Genomic DNA, 21,668 nt, shown 5'->3' on the forward strand with positions numbered 1-21,668 from the left:
TTACTCTAAGGACGACTCTAACTGAGTAAGAGTTTGTCGCAAATTGAGGATAGTTTTTTCCTATAGAAAGAAACATGATGGCAAAGATTATTGGTTTTATCTTATCCTATAATTCACATCAGCCATACTAATAGGTATGATCAACAAGTGAAATACGGATGTAACAAATATACAGCATAATACAGTACTGTTATCAGTGATTCACTAGCAGTCTCTTGTAGTTTAATATTTAAGGGTGGCTGAAGCTAAATTGTTGGGTACCTTCAGCTTACTAATGGTCAATGATATTCAATATTCATTTGCATTTGCATATTTATTTATTTATTTATTTTCCTTTGCACGCCATTTTTCTTTGTACTCCATTTTTCTTTTGGCCATCGCTACTTATGGCCTGAAGGAACTGAAGTGTAAGGTTACTGGTATACCACATACCTTCCCAGGAAAATATGCGGCCTCTTGTAACCATCCTAAGTTCACAATTTCTTTTCGCAATGCTGACAACACATGATTCTGACAGTAAGACACAGAGAAACTGGACAGCAGAGGTGGAGAACCTATTGCACAACCCCTCCCCTTTTCACATTTACTTCAAAGTGCTTTTCCTTTCCCCTACTCTCTCTTGACTAAAATGAAATCAGCAACTACTTCATGCCAGCAGTCAGAATGTTGGGGGAGAAAGAAGGAAAGAAATACGTGGAGAAGGTAAAGCTGAAAGAATCTTGGCAGCAGTTTCATTTTATAATTTTTATTACTAAATACTTATCTATTAATTCAAGCCTCTTTGTATTCATTTGATTGTGATCTCTTCAGAAGCATTTATAGGGCTGCTGTTTTTGGTGACTCCGCTGAAACTTAAGACTATAAACAATTTTTTCCCCTACTCATTTTTTAATCTTTAATCTACAGTTTGATTTTTTATTATGTTTTAAGGAAGCTGTTGACAGTTACTAATTTTCTTGAGTTCATAATTCTTTTGTTGTCTTTTATCAGTATGCACCATTCAAGACTTACAAGTGCTGACCTGGATCAAAAGTCAGGTAAGCAGAAATCTGCTAGTACAATATCTGCTCCTCCCAACTCCAGCCCATGTGTCCCCCTGATGTGTCTATTTCGTGCCCCGTGTACATACCTTATTGGCTAAATTGTCATCTAGATAAGCAACTCTTTCTGTCTTTTCATCTATACTTTCCTGGAGGCTGTCTTTTTCCTTAGCCAAGACATTAATTGTACTTCTGAGCACACTGATGGTCTCATCCTGTGCATGGTGCTTATTACTGAATTTACCTGAAATTATAAATAAATACTGTTTGAATTATGAAGAGCAGGAGCTCCCAAAATGTGGTCTGCAGACTACATTCAGGGGGGCTTCAGCATGTCTGTGGATTTGTGGTTGGAGATGGCAAACAGTATGTTCATTGCAATGAAAAGCCACATTTATTTCAATTATATTTTAATTGCTTCTTTTATATCCTCTTTTGTATTTTATTGTACTACAATAGGAATCTATGGAAAATAATAAAATATAATTTATGAGAAATAAAAGCAGCAATAAAATGCAGTGAAAAAAATCATACGGCATCTAGAACAGCACATTACAATTGATACAAAAGGCAGAAAAATAATAAAGCAGTTAGCAAAGACTCTTAGCAATTTTCAAGCAGTCCATGGGGCAAAAAGTTTAGGGATCTATTGATGTAGAGCTTAAAGATGACAGCTAATGTTGTGTGAGCAGACATTCACTCATGTAATGGAACTTTTCCTTCTGCCTGCCGCCTTATCTCTGACTCCTCACCCAACAATATCTGTTCTGGAGAGTTAGGGATCACCTGATGATCACCCTGAGAGTTTGGGACACCCAAAGGGCTACACCGGTGTGTGTATGGGTGTGTGTAAAGCAGAGTCTGGCTGTGCAAGTGGAAATGCACAACTTGGCAAATATCATCAGACAACTTACATTTATGTATGAGGTACCTTTTTTGCTCTGTTTGTGGCACCTTGTTCTAGACTTTAATGATTGGCAAATCTTTACTGCTAAGTTATTGTTGATGGAAGTGAAGGAAGAATGTTGGGCATATTCACCCCACTACAAACGCCTGCCAACAAAGGTCTTTTAAAGCTAGTCCCTTGCTCTTTGATGGCTTTGAAAAACTAGAACCCTGCCAGAGGGTATATGCAATAAGTGGGCTTCTCTGCAATGTCTTCCACCACCCTCTGAGTTATGAAAATCAGCATGGGAGGTATTTACATGAACAAGAAATAACAGGGAAATGTTCTTGCTTGCAGCCCTCTGGTTCCCCTCTCAAGTTCTCAGCTCCTTCTCACATTCTCCTCCCTCTGTTTCTTCATTGCCAAATAAAGAATGGCTGAGAAGGATGGGAAAAGCACAAGAGGACCCCTTCTTTCACGCCCATGTTTCTTTCCCTACTTCTAAATTTAGGGGTGAGGAATCTCCAGTTCATGGGCCAATGTTGGCATACCAGGGTGTGCAATTGGGCCTATGAGGCCATTTCCCCCAAACCATGCCCACCGGTCGATAAGGTGACATCACTGGGTGACAGCAGCTAATAGGCTGGGTTGAAGTCTGCATTGGCTGCAGCACCTGCCAATTCCCCATAGGGGTAAATCCCATTCAGACCCCTGCAGAGAGCAGGATTGAATCTCTGCTCATTAGCTGAGTGCTTCTTATTCCACATGTTCTCTGTGGGGAAGGCATTGGCAAAGAAGTCACCTGATGTCAGATGACTGACAGGCTGGCATACACATCCGCCTGTCTAAGTTAACCTGTGGGATGTGGAGAGATAAAGACCTGGCCCAATGGTTTAAATAGGTTTGCTGCTTCTGTTCTAATCCCCGTTAGCAGTTCAACACTAGAAAAGTGGGAAGCAATAGCGGGGGACCAAATTCAATCCTACATTTGACAGTTGTTGACCGCTTGAGAAGAGGAAAAGCAGATGCCGCCACTGTTCTGTGCCAAGAGTTAAACTAGTCCCAATCTCTTGACTTTTCAGATTAAGTGGTTAAGCCGTAAATTTTTCACTCTAAGAAATAAAACAGCATTCACCTGTTTTTTCTTCTAGCAATAAAATTTCTTCTTGAGCCAAATGAAGTTCATCATCTTTAAGAGCCAACTGATGCTGCACTTCATCTAAAGACTTTTGTATCTGTTCATTTAGTAGTCTGCAGAATTGATATCCATTTTGGAGGTGGGGGGAAACAGGTGCAGGTTTTTAAATGTGAATAAGTTAGAATATGATAAGCACAACCTGAAAACACTGCAAAGCACAGAATTATACAGCAAAGGGAATGACACTTTCCAATGAGCTTAAAAACAGCAATTAGCAACTGTGCCTTTTAAAGTTTTTAAAAAATAGCCTCAGAAAACTAAAGCCATGCATCAGGATATATCAGCTAGAAATGCAGAGCCACTGAACATTATACTTTTAAAGAATCCAATCTTTTATCTCCTGAAATTGGAGCACTGACACAATTTGGGGCTTAATTCAAACCAAAGCACAGGCCAAACCTCTTGCTTAATGAAATAACTGGACTGAACCCTAGGATGTGTTAAGTAATACTAAATTGTCTTCAAGCATATTCGGTGTTCCTTTTCATCATTACTGAGCAACTGGAATGTCCGCATATTATTTTGAATTAAGGAACACAACTTCCAATATGACTTTCAGGCAATTATGGAGCCTGCATCTCTATTTAGGGCCTGACAATTGATGCAAAGTTTTCCTGTAAAATGACATAAATTAATAGATTTGAGCAAGGCACCAATAAGATACTAAATACACGGCTGAACTTACTGAAGGGAGTTTATTTCTGTTTTAAATTGTGAAGCATCTTCAGACAACTGAGACAGCTGATGAGACTTAATATTTGATTCATCTTCTAAGCAGACTATTTTGTTTTTTAACAATGAAATAGCAGTTATTTGATCAAGATGTTCAGTCTCCAACTGCAGCAGAAAACAACACACAAATATTATTTTCTGAATCTGCTAAGAGCAGCATTTTTCTTGGGAGAGGGGAAATTAAGTATTTAAAAAGCTAAGCAAAATCCTAATAAAGACCAGTTCACTCAAATTCAATAAAAACTGCAAAACTACGCTGTAATCTTAAACTCCTTAGAATCGTAGTGTTGGAAGGGACCGCAAGGGTAATCTAGTCCAACCCCCTTCAGCGCAGAAATCACAGCTAAAAAATCCCTGACAATGTGGCCATCCAACCTCTGATTAAAAACCTCTAATGAAAGAGTCCATCACCCTCTAAGGTAGTCTGTTCCATTTTTTAGTTTTGGCCCAGTTCTCCAATCTGTTAAGGTAATCTTGAATTCTGATTCAATCTTCTGAGGTATGAACTACCCCTCCCAGTTTGGTGACATCTGCAAATTTGATAAGCATCCCCTCATTAGTCAACTCCACCAAAATCTTTTAGATGTTAAGGCGCAATGTAACGGCAGTAAAGCTCACAATAATGGAGCTGCCATCAGGAATATGAAAAGGAACTGCTAAAAGTTCACATGGTGTCTATTGCAAACCTGGTCTTGCAAATGATCGTGAGAAGTAAACGGACAAAAGCCATAGTCTCAATCATAATTTGAATAGTCAACACACAAACAATGACATTCCATCACTACGCATTAATAAATTCTGATGCCAACAAGTATTTAAATCACTTACCCTGTGAACAGTGTTTTCCAAGTCTGATATTTCCTGTTCTAACTTTGATTTTTCATCCTGATGGACCTTATGAAAGAAAGAAAACCAACTCATCAGAGGGCATTGTTTAATTGTCTGATTAACCTTTGAGCATCTGATTGTCTAGGGAGCATGGGAATTAGGAGACATAAAGAAAACTGCACCTACTCTCTATGCCTTTAGAACACTGAACTTGGCTAATATATGTGCTATGTGGAAAGGTGAGGCAGGAAGAACAGAGACAGAAGGCAGGGCACATGGGTTTATGTCAGGGCTGGAGTCAAAAATCATGCCAGCAAGCAAGAAGAAGAATTTATCAGAGAAGTTAACTCCTTTTTCAAAGAAATGGTATACAACTCAGCAACACTTCCCAGCAAGTCCTGCCCCTATAGAGCAGCTGCCAGGACTGAATGTCCGCACCTTCAACCTCCTCTAAAGCTCCTCCTCTGCTGGATGTTTCCCAAGCAGCCTCAAACTGCATCTAGTCATCTCTAATCTCTGTTCCACTCTACACAGCATTTTGCATGTCCTTGGAGACAAGGGTGGAGAGGGGCTTGTCACAGTAGGAGAGGCAGGCTCCCTGTAGTCTTCTGCAGCCTCTTGCCCCCCCCCCCTTCAGCCTCTGAGTTGGAACTGCTCCCTGTCATAGGCTCCCCTTTTCACTAAATCCTGTTGCCCCTTCAGCGTCCAATAACTCCCACTCTTCTCCCTCTGACATCTTCTTGGTGTCCTGCCACCAATCACCAGGAACCTGCTAACAATTACACCTATATACCAGACTCTCACTCTGGCAATGTCACCTGCCCCCACCTCACAATCTGAGGCTCTTCACTCCAAAATGGGTGCAGAGCGGCAGGGGCAGGACATCCCTTTCAAGCTGAACTGCTGCTTTTGACTGACTCCACCCTGCCTCCATTTGTTTCCTGCAGGTTTGACTGATAAAGAATTCCTTGGGAGCAGAGTCCGGGTGTCAGTTGTTGAAGCCTCTCCTCTGCTCCTGATGACTCTACTGCTGGTTCCATAGCAGCTCACATGGATACTCATGCAATGTTAATATTAACAACAATAGAAGCAGTGCTTTTTTTTCTTAAAAAATGTTTAGGGGTAATCTCATTTTGACTCAAGAAAACCACCATTTTATAGTTCAAGTTGGGAAAAATAAATACAGTAAATGGACAAAAGTATAAAGGTTCACAAAATGTTTAGGGGTTTGTGTACCCCTGCATCCTCCCAGAAAAAAGCACTGCATATATGGGTCCAGAACACTAGTAGTATTATGTGCAAGACAGCAGCTTATTGACTTCATCTGTAGCCTGGTCCCCCCCCCCCGCAAAAAAACCCTGATGCTCTAAATTTTTTATTATTATTATTATTATTATTATTATTATTATTATTATTATTATTATTATTAATTTATTTAGATTCATATACCACTCTTTATCACAAGATCTCAAGGCAGTTCACAAGATAAAAATGTGCCTTGGAAATTTTTGAATGGCTTTGGCTGAAATCAGTGACTTGACTGTCCTGTTTAATTGCATCATCCATGGGGAGTAGTGACTTTTGTGAGGTAACAAAGTAGCCCAAAGTTATCGCAAGCTTGAAACATTACAAAAAAGCATTATTTGTAAAATGATGACCTTTAACTTCTCTCTTAGTCCTTCTTTCTCTGCCACCACTCTTCTGAAATCGGACATTGCAATGTTCCGCTCCTCTTCTGCGTAACTTTGTGTCATTAAAGAAGTTTTTGTTTCTCTCCGTAGACGGTTTAACTCATCTTGAGACTTAACAAGTAAAAAAACAAACATTTTTAATGTGGATAAATAAAATGAATATATATGCAAGGTATCAGATCATGCATGGAAGAAAGAAAGGCATTAAGATGGTGGGTGAAAGAAACAAGATGGAGAACAAATAAAACACTGCCAAGTATATGAGGAATTTGATTTGTACCATGCTGCCTGCCCAACCAGAGGCCATTCTTACCCAGTTCAATGCTAGCTATGCATCTGGTGCAGGCTAAGAGATTATCTCAACAGCATAAATCTATTACCTGTCCTTTAATCTGCATACATTCCTCTTCCTGTTACTTCCATGTCTAAGCCTGGCTCTGCAACAATTACTGCATCCTATTCTCACAGTGGCAAACCAGATGCACGTGGGAAGCCTGCAAGCAGGACCTGAGGATAAGAGCACTCTCCCCTCTTGCAGTTTCCAAGAGGTATTCAGAAGCCTACTGCCTCTGACTATGGAGGCAGAACATAGCCATCCTGGTTAGAAGCCACTAATAGCCTTATCCACCATGATTTTGTCCAATTCTCTTTTGAAGAGTATTTAGATGATTACTGACAGGTGCTACTGATGTAAATAATCAGCGCAGAAATCCTGGGTTAAATTATTCTTACTTAAATTATACTGATGTAATTAAGACAGATATGTCTGATGACGGGATTATACCTGTTGCTTCTTTCTTGCTCCTGCAAATCTCGGCTCCATTATACATGTTATGTCCTGACAGTCAGTGGCCCCACCTATTAATCTGGACTTACCCGTTCATAAAGAATGCTTAGTTTGTCTCTTTCTGCAGTTAAGAGTTTGACATTAGATTGAATTTCTATCATGTGCTTTTCAAATCTTTCTAGCATAGACTGTAGCTCATCTCTTTCTCGAGTAACCAATCTTAGATCACCATTCTGTCAAAAAAAGGGGGGGGAGAGGAAAATTACACATTAAAAACTATATTACTAGTTACCTGGCAGATACTGTACTGTTACTGACAGGTGCTACTGATGTAATTAATCAGCGCTGAAATTCTGGGTTAAATTATTCTTACTTAAATTATACTGAAGTAATTAAGACAGATATGTCTGATGACAGGATTACACCTCAAACTATGGCTGAGTTCAGATGATCATTCCAGGCTTCATAAACAGCTTAGCATTATAAGAGCGGGTCTATGTGAGCCCTGGCCATGAGGAACATTTGCATTTTAGGCTGTAGTGCTACGCGTGTAGGAAAAAAATCCTACTGAATTAAGTGGAATGTACTTCTGAGTAAATATACACAGGGTATTATAATACTACTGAATAGTAATATCATCATACAGTGGTACCTCGGGTTACATACGCTTCAGGTTACACACTCCACTAAGCCAGAAATAGTACCTCGGGTTAAGAACTTTGCTTCAGGATGAGAACAGAAATTGTGCTCCAGTGGTGCAGCAGCAGCAGGAGGCCCCATTAGCTAAAGTGGTGCTTCAGGTTAAGTACAGTTTCAGGTTAAGAACAGACCTCCGGAACGAATTAAGTTCTTAATCCGAGGTACCACTGTACTGCCTCATATTTAACCCTAACGCTCCATTTTTTGGACAGTATCAAATTGCTATTAAAGCCCAACAGACACCTTTAAAGACCCAGCAGGAAGTAAAATTGATTTGATTTAAAAATAACTTGTTTAACATAAAAATACACTGTATCGACACTACGTTTCAAAAACACAGCTCAAGCACCAAATCTACTGAGATACAATGTTTACTTAAATTCTTCATTGGGCTATCTGGAAGCCATGAAAGATACAGCAGAAGAGAAAGTAAAACAAACAAACAAACAAACAATCAAAATGCTTAGGTGAAATATTGCACTCATAGTAAATAATATAAGATATATCCCCAGTGGCCTAATAGGGACTTTCAAGAATGCAAATCAGAAAGCATTGTCACAAATTTGCACTATAAGTATAAACAAGCTCCAAGCTGGATTTACAACTGATGGCAAAGTTCATTCCTGAAGTCCAACTGCACAGAAACACTTTGCAATGTTTTGGGTTTTGGGTTTTGGGTTATTTGTTTTATATTTGCAAAAAGATGAATGTAGAGGGGGGAAATATTACAAAGCGGGGGGGGGGCTATTCTAGGACTTCTGAAGTGGTCTAAAGAGGAAAAAACAGCATTTCAAATATGCAATTTTCTATACCATATTCTGAGAATTTTCTGGGAATAGAATGGATCCCAGTTAATGAAGGTATTTGACAGTTTCTCTTTTCCATTTACATTGGTAAACTAGACAGATAGCTTTGTAACGCAAACTTTTTTAAAAATTGAAAAACAGGAGTCAAGCGGGGAAATGAAACACAAATAGTTAAGTGACCCCATATTCTTTGAAGAATACATTGAATATGAAGTGGTTCAGGTCTGCTAAAAAGTTTTACAAATATTTTGAAAAGCTGCTGGGGTCTGCACTTGTATTGGAAAACATTGTCTTCCCTTACTAAAACAGTATGAATTCAGTCAACCAGTCTGACTACTTGAGAAATGCCTCCTCTTTACTACTGGCAGTCACATCTGAGTAGTACAGCAGTTGTAAACTGGGGCACCATATGAAGAAGGTTACTAGGCATTATAATATATTTATCAAAAAAATTATTACCTTTTCTGGTGACTTGCGTAATGGGCTAGATCTTTGTTTAATTATCTTTTGGAGACACTCTAGTTCACGCTTATAGTAGTCCCTGTCTTCTTCTATAGTTTTTACAAATGCATCCAGACGAGAAGGTGATTTGTCCCCAAGTGCTATACCGCCTTCTAATCTCATTTTCTCTAGTTCTACAACAAGCTCCCGATCTGCATGAGAAAATAACCAACAAGCATGAATGAAGTTAGCATATACCAGAGGTGGTCAGTTTAAAGAAAACCAGTACATGGTTGAAGATATACAATGAAGATGCTAGAAGGAGCAAAGGCAGACAGAACCGCATTCATCTATCCTCAAGAAAATATGGACTAAAGGAGGAAGAATGCATTTTAAAAATTACTATTTTAAGAGGCAGTCCAATCTTTTAAGAGTGGACAATAGCAAGGAAACAGGTTTTACCCTAGATGATAAAGAAAGGAAAAGAAAAATTGGGCTCACCTAAAGGTAGGCAAATTCTGGTTTAAAAAATGTGTAGGTAACTCACCAGCGAAGTAAGTTGTATATGTTAAAAGTTCTGTTATCTTTAGTGGATTCCCCCCAGCATTTAAATACAGGCTATCACAGTGGTCCCCAACCTTTCTGAACAATTCTCATAGGCACTACAACAGAATGGCTGCAGTGGTGGTGAGCCTAGCACAAGACACCCATATTGCAGAAGGCAAACTGTTTCCTGCCTCTCCCCACCCCATCTTTGTCACTCCGTTCCTCTTGGCCCCTTCCCAGCACTGCTGCTTCCTTCATCACCATCAGAGCCCCCCACCCAGGATAAGGCTGAGAGGGAACAAACGAATAGCAAAAGTAAAGGGGAGAAGAGGCAAAAGTAAAATCCCAAAGAAAAGCAAAATTTCAGAACAATAGAAAAGAGTATTCCATAAGGCACATTGCCTTCCATGACATCACTTGTGGATATCCCAGCTTTTGCCCTGCCTGTTTTTTTTCCTGTTGGGTTGGAGTCTGCCGGAAGACTTCCAATTGGGCCACATTGTTGCTATGGCAGCAATGGGGTGGATAGGGGCCTGAGCAACTCCAAGTAGTGAGCTGTCAGGGACCCAGGGAACATCTTGGTAAATGCTTGGTAGGTGCAGGTACTATGCTGTGGATTTCAGGGCTATCTTGTCTTAGGTACAGGAATCTGACAACATGATCCACCAGATCTCTTAAAACACATACCTATTATTTCAAGGTTTTCAAGTTTTTTGGCCAGTCTATGGTTCTCTAGTTGAACCTGGTTTAACAACACCTCAAGATTTTGTTTTTCATCAGTTTTTCCATAGAGTTCTTCGGTCAGCCTGTCTTTTTCTCGCCGATATGTAGATAACTCCTAAAGTGAAATGTATATTTTTCAAAATAGGATAGTACAATAAATATAGAGTTTGTAAAACAATATTTCATTGACATAGGTATTTCTACTTACACATGATGCATAAATCTAAATTCTAGTCATCTTCCAGACAAGTTATAATAGCAAAATGTGGCATAGTGAAAGAATGTCTCCAGTAATGGGAAAGTGCAAACAATGTATTTTTAAAATTCCAGGTTTGGGAAAAGCAGAGAATTGCTTTATCAAATTCTACATGTTTCCTGTTGAAATCATGTGACTTAACATGCTTAACTGACTGGATTGTGCAAACTATCATTAATATAAGTATGATTTTCAAAACACAGTAGTTAGTTTTTTGTTCTGTTTGCAGCAGAGTTTAATCTAATCTGAAAACAAGAATACTGTTCTACCAAAACACAGCCAATAAAGGATATCACTTATTTTCTCTTTTCTTCTCTTGTGCATTATCAGCTGTTTGTCAAGAAGTAGAAAAGCAGCACAGCTATCAAAATACTGCTACTACTAATGCTTTCCTTTCTTGTTCTGTTAAACAAATGTCTTTAGCACACACATTATATTCAGCCTAAGTATCCAAGTATTAAAAATTCATTGAGTTAAATAAACTTATTCCACTTTAAAATTGTTACTTACTGACTTAAGCTTCGCTATTGTCTCTTCACGATCCTGGATTTCACTGTATGTTTTTTTAATCTCTTCCTATAAATCATAAATGATAAAATGTTTATAAAAAGTGAAGGGTCTTTATAAATATGCCACCATATTACACAGAAGTAAAAAAAAATTCTTTTCATATTTTTAAGGTCATGTTTCTGTTTAAACATAAAATTATCAAGTAAGTCAACACGGTATCTAATATATATTATATCTATAACTATCATTCACATAATTTACAGAAAAAGAGCAGGGAAGTACAAAACTGCAAAATGTTATGTAGATTTATGTGATCATAAATGTGCTCATGTAGCAGAGTACATACAAGGCCAAGCTACAAAGTTAGTAAGTTGAAATCTAGTCTACATCTGAACTCTGTAGATGGCTTCAAGCAAGCTACTCCCTCTCAGCCTCAGGCTCTATCTGTAATACAGGAGAATCTGACCTACCTTATATGGCTGTTGTATGGTTTACAACAAAACAATACATGTTAAATGCATCAAATGTTTGAAAACGTTATATATATGCTATTTGTATTATTCCTATAAACTGTAGCAAAAAAGCTTTGCAGTTGAACTACCATCATCTGCGGGTATAGGGTGGTATATAAATAATAATAATAATAATAATAATAATAATAATAATAATAATAATAATAATTCTATTTACTTGTCAGATGGGGATACAAGGAGCAGAGAAACCCAGAAATTACTGTAAATAGTACATATTTTGAAGCCTCTATGGGACAAAGAGACCTGGAGTGCAGCAGAAAATTTGATGGAACTGGGGAGCAGTTGAATGACATCGGAGGTGTCTGGTGGCAACGGGGATATCAAATGACTAGGAAAAGATCTATGTGAGCAAATCTACAGAAAGGTCTCCAGATCCCTTCTGCAGAATAAGGGAACCCAGCAGACTAAAGAGAAGTTTTCTAGCAAATGTGCAGCATGTCCACAGTGTAACAGCTGTCCTTAGTAGGAAAGAAATTACCAAAATGCTCATCTGACATCGCCAAAGGCCTTTATGGAGGTTAAGCTAATCCTTCTTATAGGATATGGTTACTCAGTTCTACAGTTCCTTGGCCAACTTCAAAACAGACTTCATTCCATTATAATGTACACAGGGGTCTGTTACAAACATTGCAAATACAACAAAATATCAAAATCCATACATTAAAGCAAGGATATGGAAGTTATGGCTCTCCAGATGTTGCTGGTCTGCAAATCCTCTTCTGCACTACACTTTATGAAATTTAAAATACAAGGGCAAACGCATGCACTTTTAAAAGCAGATGCAACTCCTGAAACCTTTCATTGGGAGTTGAGACATTTTCTTGATGTTCTACCAAGTTACAGAATTCCCTTACCTTAGCCTGTCCAATTTCTTTATCTGCAGTCTCAAGCACAATTTCTTTGTGCCTTTCCAACTGTTGTGCCAACTGATCTATTTCACTCAGTTCTTGGCACAGTTCTTCATTTTTATTGCTTAAATGAGCCACTTCACTAGTGACATTTTGCTTACTGTCCAGAAGATCTTGTATGCGCATTTCAAGCTCTTTGTTTGTTTGCTGCAGAAATTCAATCTGAAACACATTCACAACATGCAAAATGTTTCAAGTTAATAAAACAGTAGAAACACAACTACAGCCAAACAAAAGCTAGCAGTTAGTTCTCAAATAACTTTCCATTATTAGCTGTAGTACTTTATGTTCTTAGAACGTAAGAAACATTTGAGATCTGTGGACATTTTAATTAGCTGAATAGCCAAGTCATGAATTTGGTACCCAAACATTTAGAGGAAACAGCCTCCAAAAATTTTCAGCCACATTATCATTGCTAAGTTAATCGCAAGGAGAGACAAGAAGGCCTTCTTAAACGAGCAGTGCAAAGAAATAGAGGAAAACAATAGAATGGGAAAAACCAGAGATCTGTTAAAGAAAATTGCAGATATGAAAGGAACATTTCGTACAAAGATTACCATAATAAAAGACAAAAGTGGAAAGGACCTAACAGAAGCAGAAGACACCAAGAAGAGGTGGCAAGAATACACAGAGCAACTATACCAGAAAGAAATGGATGTCTCATACACTCCAGGTAGTGTGGTTGCTGACCTTGAGCCAGACATCCTGGAGAGTGAAGTCAAATGGGCCTTAGAAAGCACTGCTAATAACAAGGCCAGTGGAACCAAGGAGATTGGGACCTTTCCAAGTAAAGGCTCAAATTAACCCAGTCGCTTTCAAGCTTCATTTGCCTGAAAATATGAGAATACACCCTCTATTTCATAGATCTTTATTGTCAGTGTTTGTACCAGCGCATAAGTATCAAATTTCAAGGGAACCACCTCCTTTTCCCACCATGATGGGGGAAGAGGAGACTGAAGTGGAAGAGATATTAGACTCAAGAATAAGTAGGAGGAAATTACAGTATTTGGTTGCATGGAAAGGGTTAGATGAGTCTGAGAACTCATGGGAACCAGCAGAAAAAATTAACGTTCCAGAATTGCAGAGAGAATTTCATAGAAAATATCCCCACAAGCCAAAACTCCATAACTGGCATCTTCAAGAAATTTTTGAAGAGATAGATAGCGAGGAAGAGGAGTTCATAGGGTTTGGTCCTTCAGAAACAGAGGAGAGCGAGGAGGAGGAAGGGGGGCTTAGGGAAGGGGGTGATGTCAGGGAAGAGTTAGAAGTTTCCAGTTTCTCAGAGGGAGAAAGCATTCCCCAAGGGGGGAAGGAGAGCAGTGAATCTAATAGAAGAGAACAGGAGGAACAACAGGGAGGGACCGGCTGTTCCCAGGAAAGGCAAGAAGTTCTAGCTCAGATTCGGAGGAGGGGAGATACAAGCCAGCTATAGCCAGGAGGTTAGAAAAAAGAGCAGGAAAACAAAGGGAAGGGCACGTTCGACATTTTGAGAGTGGCTGGTCATGGAGAAGCAGAGCTCAGAAGGTATCTGAAATAAGTGACTCTGAGGAATAATATTTAAGAACCGTTTATAAGATTGTTTTGTTAATAATCAATAAAAAGTTATAAAAGAACAAGAAGCGTTCGTGTGGTGATCTGAAGAGGACAACGACCAGTCCTGACAGAAGTGATGATATTCCAGCTGAACTATTTAAAATTTTAAACGATGATGCTGTCAAGGTGCTACACTCAATATGCCAGCAAATTTGGAAAACTCAGCAGTGGCCAGAGGATTGGAGAAGATCAGTCTACATCCCAATCCCAAAGAAGGGAAGTGCCAAAGAATGCTCCAACTACCGCACAATTGCACTCATTTCACACGCTAGCAAGGTTATGCTTAAAATTCTACAAGGCAGGCTTAAGCAGTATGTGGACCGAGAATTCCCAGAAGTGCAAGCTGGATTTCGAAGGGGCAGAGGGACCAGAGACCAAATTGCAAACATGCGCTGGATTATGGAGAAAGCTAGAGAGTTCCAGAAAAACATCTACTTCTGCTTCATTGACTATGCAAAAGCCTTTGACTGTGTCGACCGCAGCAAACTATGGCAAGTTCTTAAAGAAATGGGAGTGCCTGATCACCTCATCTGTCTCCTGAGAAATCTCTATGTGGGACAAGAAGCTACAGTTAGAACTGGATATGGAACAACTGATTGGTTCAAAATTGGGAAAGGAGTATGGCAAGGCTGTATATTGTCTCCCTGGTTATTTAACTTATTTGCAGAATTTATCATGCGAAAGGCTGGGCTGGATGAATCCCAAGCCGGAATTAAGATCGCTGGAAGAAATATCAACAGCCTCAGATATGCAGATGACACAACCTTGATGGCAGAAAGTGAGGAGGAATAAAAGAACCTTTTAATGAGGGTGAAAGAGGAGAGTGCAAAATATGGTCTGAAGCTTAACATCAAAAAAACGAAGATCATGGCCACTGGTCCCATCACCTCCTGGCAAATAGAAGGGGAAGAAATGGAGGCAGTGAGAGATTTTACTTTTTTGGGTTCCATGATCACTGCAGATGGTGACAGCAGTCACGAAATCAAAAGACGCCTGTTCCTTGGGAGAAGGGCAATGACAGGCCTAGACAGCATCTTGAGAAGTAGAGACATCACCTTGCCAACAAAGGTCCGTATAGTTAAAGCTATGGTTTTCCCAGTAGTGATGTATGGAAGTGAGAGCTGGACCATAAAGAAGGCTGATCGCCGAAGAATTGATGCTTTTGAATTATGGTGCTGGAGGAGACTCTTGAGAGTCCCATGGACTGCAAGAAGATCAAACGTATCCATTCTTAAGGAAATCAGCCCTGAGTGCTCAGTAGAAGGACAGATCGTGAAGTTGAGGCTCTAATACTTTGGCCACCTCATGAGAAGAGAAGACTCCCTGGAAAAGACCCTGATGTTGGGAAAGATGGAGGGCACAAGGAGAAGGGGACGACAGAGGACAAGATGGTTGGACAGTGTTCTTGAAGCTACAAACATGAGCCTGACCAAACTGCGGGAGGCGGTGGAAGACAGGAGTGCCTGGCGTGCTCTGGTCCATGGGGTCACGAAGAGTCGGACACGACTAAACGACTAAACAACAACAACAAAGTTAATCGGCTGGAACAAAATGACCACAAAAGGAATAAACTAACTTACGAGTAGGTGTAGGATACAGGCAGTAAAATGGGACATGACATCTCTGATCACAGTTATGGAGTCAATTCAGGTGGTTTTGGAGTTGCAGCATTTCACAAAAGCTTTATTGGGAGCTGAGAAATCTTACAAAGGTTTCTAAGTGAAAGAAGCTCAAACATGTTACCTGTAAATTTAAGTGAGCAATAATTTTTTCATTACTTCTGCTTCTGGCTTCCAAAGATATGACATCATGAGAGCGACCACCATCCAGTGCCAGGCCTAAACGCTCAATCTCACTGTCTCGCAGCTCAACCTTTGGAGACAAAATCATTATTCTTTTAAAATGATTTAGTGTTGCTGCTGTAAATGCCTGGCCAGAACTTCTCCACTTAGTACATAAGGATATGGGACTGTTCTAGGGATGCGATGATTTCCAATGAAAACACTCATCATACCAGAAATTATCCTCGACACCAGTCTGATGTATGGACCATTTGTGAATGTGTTACCAGAGAGGCTGTGATAGCATGCAAGAAGGGTCCTCCTCAAGTGTTCTAGGGGCCTGTCAAGTTCATCAAAGCCACACATGCCAACACAACACAGGTAAAGTGCAATGAGATTAAGAATAAGTTTCTTTCGAAAGGAAACTGAATATTAATAGGAATCTCTCCTTAGGAAACTGCCTTGGGGTTTTGTTGTGGAACTGGTGATGCTCATGCACAACATTTTATCATTGTAATCATCAAAATGCCAGCTAGGATTCCCCCACAATTAACTGGGACTTCCTTTTACAGGCAAACCTCGGTTGTTGAACGTAATCCATTCCGGAAACCCATTCAGCTTCCAAAATGTTCGACAACCAGGGTGCGGCTTCTGATTGGTTGCAGGAGCTTCCTGTAATCAAGTGGAAGCCGTGTTGGACGCTCGGCTTCTGAAAAATGTTTGAAAACTGGAGCATTTACTTCTCAGTTTTTGGCATTCAGGAGCCAAAACATTCCAAAACAGGGGGGTTGGGGAGCTGAGGTTTGACTGTACCACAAAAATTCTCAGGTAACCCATTGTACATGTGCGGTCACTCCTGGTGTGGATGCTCACTATCACATTTTCTTGTGGATGATTTGTCACACGTTTGGGTAGGTGGTTTCTAATACCACACACCTACTTCTGTTTGCTCCTCACTTGATACAAGTTTGACAGTTTCCACCAACTGTCTTATGCTGGAGGAGTGTCCAAATTTCGACCAGCCAGTTAGGAGAAGTTGTTCTCTCGGACATCTACACAGTACAAATAGGGTATTAACTCAGAAACTGTTATCATAGTAAACACATCAGGCACTTTTGTGCAAGTCCTCAGTATTGATTTAAAAAAACAACACCAAAATTAAATGCAAATCGATACTGCCCAGTTTCTCCCTCATCCCATCTGTAAAGAAAGCACATGCCTCGATTTTGTATTTTGTCAAATACGGTACCTTGGGCTAGTAACATTTTCTCTCCTGTGTTTTCTGTTTTATTTTGTTTTGTTTTATTAAAGGAATACATGCACATAGTTACAAAAATATTGGGTGCATGCCCAGAACAGAAAAAGGCAATGAAGGGAAGGGAGCAACAAATGAGAAGGATAAAAACTCCTCTGTATAAATTCTGTCAAGCTCTACCCACTCGGATAGATGGATATAATATAATATAATATAATATAATATAATATAATATAATAATAGCAGTGAATAGCCAGGACAGGAAAAAAAATAGGAGTTTGGTGAAAGCTAATGTGCCAAAACCATACACAGAAAAATTGGACCAACCTCTTTGCAATATAGGGACCCCAACTGAAACCACCCGTATACAGACTCAGAATCCTGACCCATCTAGTTCAGTATAGTTTACACTGACTGCAGCTCTCTAGCATTTCAGACAGGGACTGGAGATTGAGTCCAAGATGCTCTGCATGCAAAGCATGAGCTGTACCACTGAGCTACATTCCCCACTCTGTCAGTAGAATGAATACGGAAGTAGCTATGCCAAAGCAAGCCACTACTGGCTTTTAACCAGAACATTAACAAAATGCTGACAGTTCCTGGGGGAAATGCTGATCTTAAGATCCCTTCTTCAGCAAAGAGAAACTGTAGACTATACTGAAAAGTTAAGAAGCAAAATACACACCCCTTAAAATATTAGTTTACCTGTTTGCTGTAATTTTTCACCTCACGTTCCGCTATCTCTAGCTTTTCTTGCAAGTCCGACACTTCTAACTGCAGTTCATGAATTCTGAAATATATTTTATCTGAATTTGAGTTTCATTCAGGAATTCTACATAAATAAAATTATTACCTGTTCTACAGTCACTCAAAATCTCAAGTCATTCAATAGATTGCATACATTTAGAAGCAGCAAAAGTTAAAGTAATTAATACAACGTGTTTTACATTAATACCCCCCTCAAATAGGCATAGTACTAAGAAAAATATACTGAACTTTGTAACCTTACGTTGTTAAAACATTGAAACCTAACATTGCTAATCCCTTGTTTTATGATCACAGTGAAGAAGTCCAAAGGAAGGCCAAAGTGCAGTACATAAACTGTTCTGGTTTTTTAAAATGTATAATGAATGCAATAGTAACTTTTGATTTCTTGTCATTTTGACACTGGGAAACATGAATGGTGATTAAAGAACTAAGTAATTCTTCCCAAACATTTTCTCCCACAGAAGTGGGAGGGGAAGGCTTAGAGACTAATTCTCATTCATGGAAGACTGGAGGGAGATGTCAGGATGGCATTACTAGTATGTCAAGATTTTAAAAGACCACTAATCACCTGTTGTCAGCCACTTGAAGAAGATCTGCAATATATGGGTCATCTGGCTGAGGAATTGGATAAGCACCGATTCCTGAGGGAGGGACTGGTTGGTCTATCTGCATACGCTGACGCCTGAATGGAATATTTCTTTTCCTACCACCTACAAAGATAAATGCATATTACTAAGAATTAAACAGCCCCAAGAGTTCTTCTTTATATTGAAGAACCAAAGAAATTCCTTTGTTACTGGAATAATACTTTTAAGCAGTAGATAATTATCTGAGTGGCAAAGAATACATTTAACAAAATGTTCATTAAAAGAATAGCTTAAATGAAATCTACATGCTATATAGACATAAGATTACATTAAAGCCCTCAAAGACTAAGAGCATGCATCAATTTCATTATATTACTGTGTTTGGAAGCGTAAAATAGTGTAAATCTGTCCTTCATTGATTTCAACGGGAAATAACAGTGCAATCATAACCATGACTGCTCAGAATTCCTATTCAATTCAATGGTAAATGCATATAACTAACAGCAAGTGGGGTTAGGATTATTGCCTAAATTCAAGTAAATTCTATAATTCCTATGTATGTATCCTAAACCCCATTGTACTCAGTGGCACTGAATAAACATGCTTGTGATTGGGCTGTGAGTCTCCATCCAACACTATATTGTAGTGTGGCTATAAAAGTAAAAGTCTAGATTTTGCATATAATGCCCTAAGAATAAAAACGGTAATATCTCAGCCTAAGAGCACAGAGGCAAATCTTTACTAAATGCTCACAGAGCTCTGAGAGATTATGTTTTATCCGCAACATGTGTCATAATATGGCAATTCCTTGTAGGCACCAGTAGCCATTGGTCACATTGGCCATCACCTTGTGGGCTTCCCCAACAATATCAATTAGGGTAGATACGTGGAACTGACTTCTATCCCAAAGAAAGTAAATAATGTCTATTTATTTTTCCAAAAAGTATGCCTTGATTTACTTTATAAAATAAAATATTGGTTTTAATCTGTTAACAAAATGAATACAATGCACAGTCAAAATTATTTAAATCAGTTTAATAAAATAAAGCAAAATAATGAAAAAACAAATCAGCATAAAAACAAGGAGACAAGATATTTAACCTGCATAAAAATCTCAGTGAAATAAAGTTATAGCAGCTCACCTAAAGCTTAAAAGAGGGGGAGAAAACCAAACCTCTCTAAAAGGAGTTTGATAACTGAGGTTCTGCAGTTATTAATGCAGAATCTGGATCCATGGCTTGTAGTGTTTTCCATATTGACATTTGCTAAAGTCCCACTAAAACCAAATGTACTCAAGTACCAAAACGGGGTGCAAAAGTGCAGCCCAGTAAGAGAAGAGGTAGTATGATGAGCACATAATCTGATAGTGTACCTGGTGTCTGAACCACTGCTTGCAGATTTTTCTCCTGGAGTTGCTGGATCTTGTCAGTCTTGGCTTTGTTCTCTTTCTCTAATGATCTAATTTTATGTATATACTGGTTATTCAAAAATTTCATATCTGCATTCTCATGTTCAACTTTCCTCAGTGTAGTTTTCAAACCTTTAAGGAAGAAAAAAAAAAATCAACAGTATTCTTCCTTTTTGTTCTACCTGCATACTAGGAATAAAAAACGGCTCAATATTTTTTCTTCTATCTCCAGGTGCTAATACGCACATGTGCTGCAAGTCTCAATTTGCCTGAACATGTTTTTAGTTGCTTGTCTCTTTTAAAAACACGATGACAACAACCACTTCCTAAACAATCATCTCAAGGTGATTTACACATGAGATAATTAAAAACAGTTAAAACCACAAAAACAACAGATCCATTTAAAGCAAGACTAAAACCCTAACAAGTAGAGAAATTCATGGTATTCCTGCATTGCAGGGGGCTGGACTAGATGACCCTTCGGGTCCCTTCTAACTCTACAATTCTATGGTAAAACCCATCACAGTGTGCGTGTTTGCAATCAATGCAATAGAGCTAGTTAACTGTAGTTTAAAATGATGTGGCTAAACACACACATTTGTGCACTTCAAACTTAGACCAGTTTTGGGGATCGTATTCAAGTACTATTGTTGATTATTATTACTTATTCAATTTATATACCACCTTTTATCAGAAGATCCCAGGGCGGTGTACAACATTAAGAAGACATTTTACAATGAAATATTGCTTGAAGCAGCCTTAAGAATCAGTTAAACTATTTCTCATTTCCCTGACTCTTAGTATCATAGCTTCTAAGGGAGAACACTGGCATGCTGTGGTTTGAAACTTTATGTATTTATTTATTAAAATATTTATATACTGCTGTGTCATAGATGTATCACAGCAGTTCACAACAATATAAAAACGTAAAACCAATAAAATCATTAAAAGTTAAAAACAAGCAAAAAGAAATTTATAACATCAATAGACCACTGTGGCCTGCATAGGCCTGGCAGAACAAAAAAGTTTCCAGTGGACATTTAAAAGTTGGCACAGAAGGTGCCTGCTGAATCTCTATTGGTAGGGTGTTCCACAGGACTAGGCTGATGACACTAAAGGCTAGGTTTCACCTACTTGGGGAGCAACCAAAGACGTTCCTGCAGATGATCTTAGTGATCAAGCTGGTGTATAAGGATTCAGGTGATCCCTGAGGTGCCCTGGACTCAAGTTGTTTTGGGCTTTGTAAATCAATAAAAGAACCAGATGGCTTGGTAGCAGATGGGCAACCAGTGCAGCTGTTTCAACAATGGTGTCACTTCCAACAGTGATCTGGCCGCAGCATTCTGCACCGGCTGGAGCTTCTGAATCAGACCCAAGGACAGCCCCACATATAGTGCATTACAGTAGCCTCAAGATTACCAATGGACTATAGTGGTCAGGCTATCCCTGTCCAGGAATGGCTGTGGTTAGCGAACCAGATGAAGCTGGCAGAAGGCACAACTAGCCACAATAGGGCCCCTAGTGACAAAGATGCATTTGGGAGTGCCCCCAAACTATGCACTTGCTCCTTCAGAGGGAGATTCCCAAAGAACTTCCGTCTTCCCAGGATTCAGACAGTTTATTGGCCCTTATCCAGTCCACCACTGCATCAAGAAACATAGGGTGGCATTCAATGCTGCCATTCTGCTTTTG

At 39.2% G+C, this 21,668-nt stretch overlaps 1 protein-coding gene and 1 long non-coding RNA gene across 6 annotated transcripts in view; one reads left to right on the plus strand and one right to left on the minus strand.

Moving 5' to 3' along the window:
- The window catches only part of CEP135 (centrosomal protein 135), a 34,489-nt gene that overhangs the window by 9,912 nt on the left and 2,909 nt on the right, over positions 1 to 21,668 (minus strand). For all 5 annotated transcript variants that reach the window (XM_081875671.1, XM_081875667.1, XM_081875669.1 and 2 more), the window contains exons 4-18: positions 19,941 to 20,108; positions 18,550 to 18,691; positions 17,919 to 18,003; positions 15,921 to 16,049; positions 12,531 to 12,746; positions 11,144 to 11,209; positions 10,342 to 10,492; positions 9,127 to 9,320; positions 7,252 to 7,395; positions 6,343 to 6,486; positions 4,685 to 4,750; positions 3,810 to 3,961; positions 3,062 to 3,177; positions 1,130 to 1,284; positions 5 to 60 (exon numbers count right to left, since the gene is read on the minus strand). In XM_081875671.1, the coding sequence (XP_081731797.1) occupies positions 5 to 60; positions 1,130 to 1,284; positions 3,062 to 3,177; positions 3,810 to 3,961; positions 4,685 to 4,750; positions 6,343 to 6,486; positions 7,252 to 7,395; positions 9,127 to 9,320; positions 10,342 to 10,492; positions 11,144 to 11,209; positions 12,531 to 12,746; positions 15,921 to 16,049; positions 17,919 to 18,003; positions 18,550 to 18,691; positions 19,941 to 20,108 (1,984 nt within the window). The remainder of the gene's footprint in view (positions 1 to 4; positions 61 to 1,129; positions 1,285 to 3,061; positions 3,178 to 3,809; positions 3,962 to 4,684; positions 4,751 to 6,342; positions 6,487 to 7,251; positions 7,396 to 9,126; positions 9,321 to 10,341; positions 10,493 to 11,143; positions 11,210 to 12,530; positions 12,747 to 15,920; positions 16,050 to 17,918; positions 18,004 to 18,549; positions 18,692 to 19,940; positions 20,109 to 21,668) is intronic.
- On the plus strand, positions 647 to 10,330 carry LOC309349715. The gene is made up of 3 exons (XR_014160126.1): positions 647 to 1,037; positions 6,806 to 6,975; positions 9,301 to 10,330. It is a non-coding gene; the product is annotated as an uncharacterized lncRNA (long non-coding RNA).

The sequence above is a fragment of the Podarcis erhardii genome (assembly GCF_964252035.2).
Source record: "Podarcis erhardii genome assembly, chromosome: 9".
In the NCBI taxonomy this organism is placed as follows: Eukaryota; Metazoa; Chordata; class Lepidosauria; order Squamata; family Lacertidae; genus Podarcis; species Podarcis erhardii.